The sequence below is a fragment of the Zingiber officinale genome, chromosome 1A (assembly GCF_018446385.1).
Source record: "Zingiber officinale cultivar Zhangliang chromosome 1A, Zo_v1.1, whole genome shotgun sequence".
Lineage (NCBI taxonomy): Eukaryota > Viridiplantae > Streptophyta > Magnoliopsida > Zingiberales > Zingiberaceae > Zingiber > Zingiber officinale.
The window spans coordinates 26228151-26238658 of record NC_055987.1 but is presented as its reverse complement, the minus strand read 5'-3'; the positions used below and the strand labels follow the sequence as shown (position 1 = coordinate 26238658).

Sequence of the window (10508 nt, the reverse complement as noted above, 5' to 3'; positions counted from 1 at the left end):
GTCTTTATCTGTCGACCGTATCAAATAAACCAATCCACGTCGAGACGCTCGCCTCGAATCAAAGTCCTGCGATCACATAATATTTTTAGCTAACTACATACGAAGTAAATAACTAAGCAACTTCCCCCACCTAATTAGAATAACCCTAATCAAACATGATTAAGGATTAATCCTCCAACTAACCTTAATCATAATACAACCTAATTAAATTAGGTTATACATGATACATCTCCAAAACTCCCCCAAAACAACACATTTAATCCAATAATAAATCTATTCTCTTAATTACCAACCCACCACATAATGATATCAACCATAAAACCTATCATAAGCTCAAATCTTCATCATAAATCCACATCAACCAAACAACCAAATCATCAACCTACCTCATCTAATAATCCAATCAACAACCAATCCAATGATCCTAAAAATGATCACATAATAATCTATATCAACCAAAACAATACTTACCACTAGAGGCAAAACCCTAATCCTTAATCCACAATAATTCATCCAATCCGCATCCCACCACTCATAAATCTAAGCAATACAAAACCCCACACAATCCATAGAAAACCTAATTATGTAACACACTACTAATACCAATACTGAAACACCATACTGGAAGAACATCTCTTACCTTAATATATGGCAGCCAATCCAAACTCACAGCTCCGCAAGAGCCCCTGCCAACAGCCACCAAGAGCCCCCCTACACCCATTCTTTCCAAGATTAACCCAGAACCTAAATGTAGAGTATCTATTTTGCTACAACTCCAACAAATATAGACCTTACTCACCTCCATTGATCCCTAATCCTCCCACCGAGACCTCAACAGCTACCAAAAGTGAAGGGGCAGTGATATGCTCATGAAGAATCCACCAAGAAGCTGATCTAATGCCTCCTACAAGTCCAGCATCATGAAGAACATCACAAACAAACCCAATTACATAAGAATCCTTGAATTCACAGCACTTCCCGGCACTTCCTTACCTTAACCAATCGCCTCTAGTTGGCGTCGTGTGATCCACTTCCACTGATGACGATCCAGTTCACCCCCAGCAAGTAGATCGAAGAGGAGAGGCAAAAGAAGCTCGATCGGCTGGAAAAGACACGAATCAACCTCTCCCCGCCATGCCCTAGCTCCGCCGAGTCATTGCCTCGTGTGCCAGCACAGCCAAAGAGGAGATCGTTGCGTCGGAGATGATCGGAGCCATCAAGATCGGGTGACGCTTTCCCCCTGGTGACGCGACGAAGCCGAGATCGCAGGGGAAGCCGTCGGCGTCGAGTCGTCCGCGGGCGAGAGAGGAAGAGGAGAAACACTCCACGCATCGAGAGGGAGAAGGAGGGAGACTCTGCCGAGGCACGCTGGAGGAGAAGGAAGATCGTTTCCGGCGGTGAACTCACAGTGGTCGGCGATCGAGCGAGGAGGAATCGCCGGAGAAGGCAGTGCGTGAGGGAGAAGGGAGAAGAATCGGGAATAGGGGAGAGGAAATCGGGAATTTAGGGGTTAGGTTTTTAATTAAATACTTAGGTTAGATTTAATTAAGCCCTAAGTTAGTTTCTCAATCAACTCCCTACTTTATTGGGTACCCAAAATAGGCTTCCTCTGTACTCTGAATCCATCCCCTCAAAACGGGTCATACGGACTCCGTTTAAATCCCGAAAAATTTCTAAAAAATCCGGAAAAATCCAATAAGATTTTTCTTCCAATAATATATTTTTTTTTTGCGGTATCTTACACCTACTCAATACACTTAGAGTGTACTAGTGTAATTTATTAGTCAAAATAAACTAATACCTAATTACACTACGACTATTTCAACGGTTTGTTCCTTTCCATCTTAGTCGTAAGTTACTGTTTATAATTCATAAAGAACCGATAACATAATCTTCTGTGTGTGACTCCACACACCATGTTATCTACAATATAAATTAATTGAACAACTACATTTAGCATATAAATGTAGATATTGATCAATATGATTCTTATTTCTAAGTAAATGTTTATACAAAAGCTAAACTTTTAGTATACATTCCAACATAATCAAGTTGGACTTGGTTAATGTTGAATTCCCAAGGATCAAATCCACTACCTTGATAGACCTTATCAAGGTTATGATCCAAGGGAAGCCAATATAAAGACCATTTTTATCATTAGATAGACTTGTTTGATGCTTGATTTATTGCTATTATTATACATGCTTAGACTAGGGTAGATAAGGATCAAATCAACTCAAGTCCAACAACTTGAGGAAGAAAATCTCAACCTGAAAAGTTAAGTCAAGGAATTGAAGGACACATTGGAACGGTTCACCTTGGGTTACAAGAATCTTAATCTAATTCTTGGAAAACGAAGAACCATACACAATTGATTCGGGCTTGAATATAATGCTAACATAAATTTAAATTGTATTTATCTCTTGTTAATCGAACAAATAGAAGAATAGTTCAAGCATGGGTCTCCAAGTCTAACTTGATTAATCAAGTTACACTTGATCAATATTAGATTCCCAAGGATCAAATCCACTTCTTTGATAAACCTTATCAAGGTTAAGATCCAGGGGGAGCCAATAGAAAGGACATTTTTATCATTAGATAGACTTGTTTGATGCTTACTTTATTGCTATTATTATACATGCTTAGATTAGGGTAGATAAGGACTTAGGCTTAATTCATACTTGACTAGTTAGACCTAGGATTCTCAGAAAGAAAATTAAATATTCAATTTCTTTAAAGACTTTGTCTAAAAATGGTTGATAATCCAATATTCAAGAAGGTCTAGTGTCTCACCACAGCCTAGAAGCCAATTATTGAAATGAATATTTAATTGACTAACTGTTAAACCTTAATCTAACTCAAATGTAAATCAATGCTTAGATTTTGAATTTAAATTTAAGATAAAATTAATAATCTCACAAAACTCATAAGGTTTTCCTGATTGAAAATCTAAAAAGGGTGAGATGGATTTAGATTTAAATTGAGAATTAGTCTAATCTAATTCAAACCAATCAAATTCAAAATTAATTAATTTCAAAATGTTAATTAATTTCAAAACCTTAATTAATTTGAAAACTTTAATTAATTTTAAAAATTCAATTAATCTTCAAACTCATTTTTTTAAAAAAAGTTAATTATTCAAACTTAATTATTTTTATTAATTTTTAAATCAAAAATTAATTTCAAATTAATTTCAAATTAATTTCACATTAATCTTATTGACTTTCAAATGTTAATTAACCTTAATTATTTTCAAATATTAATTTAAATATTTTAAAATTTAAAATTAAATATTTTTGAAATTCAAACTTAAAATTCAAAATCTAAAACTTAAATATCTTTCAAACAAAATCTAAAACTTAATATTTTTCAAAATTCAATCTTAAATTCAAATCAAAATTCAAAAGTTAAACTTAAATATTTTTAATTTTTAAACTTAAAATCAACATCAAAATTAAGAGTAACTCCATCTCACACAAACTCATAAGCTTAACATATTTGATAATTTAGAAAGGGTGAGATGGAAAATCAGAAAAATAAATAATTATCTTCTTTCTAATACTTGGACTCTAAGACTCTCAAACTTAGATAATTTACTTAATTTTTTTTAAGACATTAATTAAGGAGGAGTGAAAAGAGTTAAGTTAAACATTTTTTAAAAAAAAATCTCAAAGTTAAAGTATTTTTTCTATTTTTTAAAATATCAAAATTAAATATTTTTTAAGTTAAAATATTTTTTCAAAATTTTAAAGTTAATTTTTTTAAAGTAATTTTGAAAAATGAAAAAGGAAGTTAAGTTTTTTTAAGGTTTAATCATTTTAAAAAAAAACAAGTTTAAATATATATATATTTTTGGCTAAGGCTGTTTTGAATATTTTCATATAAGCACTTAACTAAGTGTTCTAAATCATTTTCAAAGCTAAGTAAATTTTTTAAGCTAAAATTGTTTAAGGTAATGAATTCAGGGGAGCTTAAATTTAAAATTTTGAAAGAGATTAAAAGTTAGATTTTTTTTTTCTATTTTTACAAATTAATTCTCTCTCTAACTTAGTATTTTGATGTATGTCAAACGGTTAAAGTTACACATATAACTTCTTATTAAGGGGGAACATAAGGGAGAATTTTTTTTAAATATGTCAAATTGTTTTACTTATGCTTATGCTTTAGTTCCTTATATTGTATTAATTTTTGTTATGCTTTACTTAACTTTAAATTAGGTTGCCATAATAAAAAAGGGGGAGATTGTTGGTGCAGAGAACACCAGACGATTGAACCTGTGTTTTGATTATGACAAAGAGTTCAAAGTTAAGGTGACTTGTTGTCTAATAAGTGTGGTTTAGCTTGCAAGAAGACCTAAGTGTTCTTAGAAAAAAAGTCCTAATGGATTCTAGGCAGGTGAAAAACCCTAGGGGGAGGTAATCCTAGGTCCTAGGGGTTGGTAACCCTATGTTATGGGAAGTCCTAACTGTGGTTAGACAATGAAGTCCTGGTCCGGGGGACTGGGTGAAGTCTTGGTGGGTCAAGCACTTTGGATGAAATCCTAGAGTCGGGGACTCTAAGTGAAAATCTTAGTAGTCGCGGACCAGGTGAAAGTCTGGGCGGGTCGTGGAGTGGACGTTCAGCATAAAGTCCTGAAGTCTCGGATGTTAAGCAAAAGTCCAGTCGGTCTGGATGACCGGTCTGCAAAAGGTAATTTCTCCTGAGAGGAGTAGGTGAGGACGCGTTCCCCGTTGAGGGAACAGTAGGTGTCGGTTCGACCTAAGATTTTTGAGAAATCCAAAAGTCGGAACCGGATAGTCTGGAGGTTGTCGAATAATTTATTATTCATATTTTATTGTGCTAACTTTGTCTTGTAGGATATACTTTGTATTTGGACTAATATACCTTGCAAAAAGGGAGATGCACAAGGAAATGCTCGGATAAACAGTGGCTGAGGTGCCTCGGGCGCCTTAGCCAAAGCTTCTCACGGGAGGGAGCTGGAGGAGCCTTCCACGTGCCTGAAGGTGCCTTGGATTAGGGATGGAAGGTGCCTTCCAAGAGTTTGAAGGCGCCTTTGAAGGGATAAAGTTTGCAGGATGCGGGACTTTATCGACTCCGCGGATTTGGGGATAAGAATCTGAGCTGGAGGCACCTTCAATGGGGTTGAAGACGCCTTCAACAGCCCATAAAAGGACTTCACGAGCAGAGCATGATATACAACATTCTGAATGACTTCTGCTCTTGCGCGCTGCTCCGATAAAGCCTCTACGACGTCCAAAAGCTTCGACGATGACTCTGCTGAAGATTTCATCCTATAAAGTCATTGGTATTATTTACTTTTCTAATTACTTGTAATCATTTCAAATTGTACTTGTTTTTTTTATGATTGATTAGTGATTGCCCATTGAAAGCACTTTCACGTGTGGGCCTTGGAGTAGGAGTCGTCATAGGCTCCGAACCAAGTAAAAGAAACATGTTAGCGATTGCTTTGCTTTGCTTTCTTTCTTTCCTATCTCTATTCTGCTGCATTTTACTCGAACATTTTTAAACGAATGTGAAAGCCATGAGTGCTATTCCCCCCCCCCCCCCCCCCCCCCCCCTCTAGTATGTATCGATCCTACATAAACATGCTGCATATTGTTACTATATAACAAACTGATATGAACTAAATAGACTAATACTGTTCATACATAATGACAGTAACAATAACATAACTTTAACAAACTAAATAAGTTAATACCACTCCCACTAGAATAGACACTAGTACAATGCCCAACATAATCCTCTTCAACTTGGACTCATTTGAGACAATCTCAGATAGACCAATTCAAGATTTTCAATTTGATCTATTTTCAAAATTTCTTCAGAATCCTCCTTAGATTCTTCAGGTTTCTCCTTTGGATCATTCTCAAATTCTTCAGGATCTTCCTCTAGGAATTCATGGTGAAGTAGTTCTACACACAACTATACATATAAGATTCTCCCTTCGAAGAGCCTTTATATCTGGTGTGCTACCACCTTTGGATTCTCTGGCAGTGAACGAATCAACGCTGAGATCCTGTAATTATCCAAGATTGGAAACTTTTCTTGTTCGAGTTTCCAAGACCGATAATCATCCGTGCCATCTATAAATTAAAATTAAAAAAGTCAGTACAAAACAACTAACCAGTATAAAATTAGCTTAATTCAATTTATACATACATAGAACCAATATTATTAATTAAGAAAAGCAAATCTTCTTGATTTTCAAGAGTCTAAATCGGCTGACCCATTTGATTGATCGATTAGGAATCCAGATTCTGAGCTTTGTCCAATGTCCTCGTTAGAACTAATCTAATCGAATAGAGATTTTTTGTACCTATGTTATGTTATTATTTAATCTAAGTCCATTTCAGCCAATCTCAGACTTATTGATCAAACACAAGTCTATTTTATCAACCTAATGTCCATTGGATTAAGTCTGACCCATTATACAAATCTAATCTATTTGATCAAATTTGACCCATAGAATAAATCTGGTCATTTGATTATATCTGGTCCAAGCCCTATTAAATCAACCCAAATTGATTCCAGTTTGGATCAGACTGGTTCGATTAAACCAACTAATAGTCTGAATAAGACCGGGGTCTAATTGAACCATCATGGTCTGATTAAATCAATCAATGATTTAAATCAAATTGAGTTTGATTAGATCAATCCGGTATGGTTAAACCAACTAATAGTTTGAATAAGATCGGGGTCTAATTGAACCATCCTGGTCTGATTAAATCAATCAATGATTTAAATCAAATTGAGTCTGATTAGATCAATCCGATATGGTTAAACCAACTAATAGTTTAAACTAGACATGAGTTCGATTTGAATTAAAGTGGTTCAAACCAATTTAGTTTGATTCAGTGAACCAGATTCATTTTAAGTCAAACCCAACCAATTAATTAAATCTAGGCTCAATTAATTAATTGATATGTCATGCAATGCAATAAAAATAATTTCCGTTTTATTAATATGCATTAATAACAAACGTTATTTTGTTTTTCATGAAACCACGTCTTCTACCCAACGTCGAAAATGTCCGCTTCTTCCGCCAAAGCCACGCCCATGAGCACGCCAATGTCGTTTCTGCCGCCCCATGTAGTGGTGAGGTTGCCAACTATTACAATCAATTGCCGATCTTCTAGCGTCATTTCTAGTGCTAGCTGACCAAGTACACCTATGGCTATCCTCTCGACTTGGTCGTTGGTGTTTTACGATCTTTTATATGTGACAAACATGTGGTCGGCGATAGTCGCCGGTTCTTTTTCTATGAGGTGACTTGTATTTCCCAGCACCAAGCGATGGTGGTAGATCGCGACACTGTCACGATTTCGCTTTCGATGATAGCTCCGTCAACGATGAACATGTGCATATCATTCCAATAAATCTAAAGGTATATTTGCATAGATCTCTTGCTTATCATTTTAGGTATTTCAATATAACAGATCTACGTGTATACTGCCGATATGCATAGATCTATATTTATGGTCTTGGCTTATCACGATAACAAATCATGCAAGTAAAAAGATCCATCATTCATTCTTAGAACTAAGACAATGCTCTGATATAGTTCTAAAGTATAAAAAAATACATAAATACAAAAATTATAAAACTCACAGTGATCTTTCGTAGTAGATCTTGATCTTCGCTTTTCGTATAAAATGAAAAACTCATAGTGATGCTCAGAGAAGATCGGAGAAGATATTAAAAAATAATTTATCGTCGAAAGAATGATCACGAACAAATCGAAAAGCTCTTCAAAATTTTACGAGCTAAATCCTTCTCTAATGGATATTCTCCTCTTATAATCTTATGCACACGGATAAAATTTGCACATAGACCTTTCACATATAGGATGGATCCGACTTTGTACAAACCTCGTACATAACAATCTCTCATAAAACTTTCATTTTTTTTTTTACTTAAAAGAAGATGTTACTTCCTCTTTCTCTATTAATAGAAAAATTAAATAAGCTAAAAGAGAAAAGGGAAGGATACGCTTTAAGCTTCTTAACGCTAATATCTTCAGCCATCATCTCTCTGCTACGACACAGTCCCCGGTTACAGGAGCACAGGGACGGCGCCAGATCGTGACTGCGCCCAGTAACACTGACAGTAACAGATCATGATGAAGCATTATTTTTCGTCAGAACAGGGAACATGTATGTTTAGGCATATAATTCTCCCAGAGATTTCAACACATCCATTTTTTTCTTATAGTAAATCTGTAATGGGAAGCTATAATCTGTGTTCAACAATCATCATTCTCATGACATCCTATTGCAATATGTTCTAACGGTTCAACATGCATCAATTTTGCAAAGCATGATTGCAGAGAAAAAAGTATCGGTTGTATTTGTTGATGGGCTGATATTATGATGGACCTAATATGAAAAATATCAGATCCATAATAAATTTGATGTGAGAAATATTAAACCCAGGTTGAATCTAATATGAGAAATATCAAATTCATATTAAATTTAATATGAAAAATATTAAATCCACGGAGTCTGATATAAAAAAATATTAAATCCATCCTGAACCTAATACGAGATCAGATCAGTTTTATACTTTTAAAATTAAGATGCTCTTTGGATGACCACTTCATCCGGTAAATATACACGAGCGATTTCACTCCCACGGTAACGTGTGTACGACACACGTCACTTTCCAACCTAATGAAAATATTAAGATAAAAACAAAAAATAGTTTTTTCGGATTAGATAGATTATCCGGATTTAAATTTAAATTTATAATTTTTTTGAATTAAGTTGAAATCCGAATTGAATTTTTTTAATAATCGATCATCAATCCCATCCGAACCTACCTATTGGAATTGACACTCCTAGTATTAGATAAGTATCTCCCCGTGGTTGCATCCTCACCGATGCTTTCCATGGTCGGCCGTGTCACGTGGCGGCTGCTGTAGTCGACACAAGCCTCCCAGGTTTCTCGCGCGCCGCCTTCGTTTCCCCTTGTTTTATTATCCTTGCTCTTCCCACGACGCCACGTTACGCTGACGGGTTTCCCTCCTTTGACTCGCCGTTTCGTCTGGTCAATCGTCAGGCCGACAGGGGAAACGGGAGAATGATTCAACGGCGTTAAAAGTTTGTTTCGTCGATTTCTCCTCTCTCCTTCCTGGTCGCTGACCGTCCTTTACTGACCACAGGATGAGTTTAGCGCCGCCCTCACCGCGTTTACCGCCGGCTTCCGCCCTATATATATTAATTAACGACGGCCACACGCACGCAACACAAAGCCACAGCTCAGTTTTATTTTAATTTTTCTCGATCGATGAAATAGGAGGAGGTCGAAGGGCGATGGAGGGACAGGATGCGGCGGCGGCGAGGCATGTCAAGGAGCGGCAGTACCGGGGGATTCGGATGAGGAAGTGGGGGAAGTGGGTTGCGGAGATCCGTGAGCCGAACAAGCGGTCGAGGATATGGCTGGGGAGCTACTGCACTCCGGTGGCAGCCGCGAAGGCCTACGACACCGCGCTGTTCTACCTCCGAGGCCGAGCCGCCCGCCTCAACTTCCCCGAGGACATCTCCGACGACGCCGTCGGCGTGGCCGACATGTCGGCTACGTCGATCCGTAAGAGGGCGGCGGAGGTGGGCGCGAAGGTGGACGCGATGCAGCTGGGCGCCTCCGTGGAGGAGGGGCGGAGGATTAGGAAAGGGGAAAAGCGGCGGTGTAAGGGTACTCCGGATCTGAATCAGGAGCCGGAGCCGGAGGGCGGCGACGACGACTAGGGCGACGGCGGCGGCGGTTCGCAATAGGATGACGCATGGATCAACAAACAGAGGTGTCTAAACACTGTGCGATAGCTTTGTGAAATCTCTGCTTGTAGTTTGTTAGATTTTGGTGGCGAAAGGATCCAAATTAATGATCAAAATCAAAGGGAGTTTATATTACCGTGATCTACCAATACATCAACTTTCCTTAATTTTCAATTGAATTCTTCGATTTTGGTTGCATCTTCTTGTTGATCGATGCCGACGAACACTCATCTCTCCATGGCCATCGTCATCTGCTCCTACTGATTATCACTCAGCCAAACCCAAAGTCAGGCGATCTTCTGCTCTAAACCGGCGTATTCTCGACCACAGCCAAAAGCCTTTTGCTATGAGACTCGCATACAATTCTTCTCTCTTTCAACAATTTTTATATATATATTTTTTAATTCCCTCGATTATACTTGCAACCAGACGTTTGGCCATGTAGTGGTACCCGGCAGACCCGCAAGACTTACCGATTAAGGTAGTTCGTGTGTAACATTCATGAGTCGCACAAATCCAGTATATCTGATCACTTGTGACGTTCGTCACAACCTTCAAACCACAATCAATCAAATTTACCTCTTCTCGTTCGATTAATCTAAATGTATTAAAATTAAAATTAACAGCTATAATTTATGTTATAACAGCTATAATTTATAATTATTATATACACTAATTAAAATTGTTCAACTTAGATCATTCATAACGTATTATGGT

At 37.1% G+C, this 10508-nt stretch overlaps 1 protein-coding gene across 1 annotated transcript; it reads left to right on the top strand.

Moving 5' to 3' along the window:
- Window positions 1-9138: 9138 nt before the first annotated feature.
- Window positions 9139-9926, top strand: LOC122021500 (ethylene-responsive transcription factor ERF011-like). The gene has a single exon (XM_042579625.1). The coding sequence runs from the start codon at window positions 9333-9335 to the stop codon at window positions 9762-9764; it is 432 nt and encodes a 143-aa protein (XP_042435559.1). The 5' UTR covers window positions 9139-9332; the 3' UTR covers window positions 9765-9926.
- The last annotated feature ends 582 nt before the right edge of the window (window positions 9927-10508 follow it).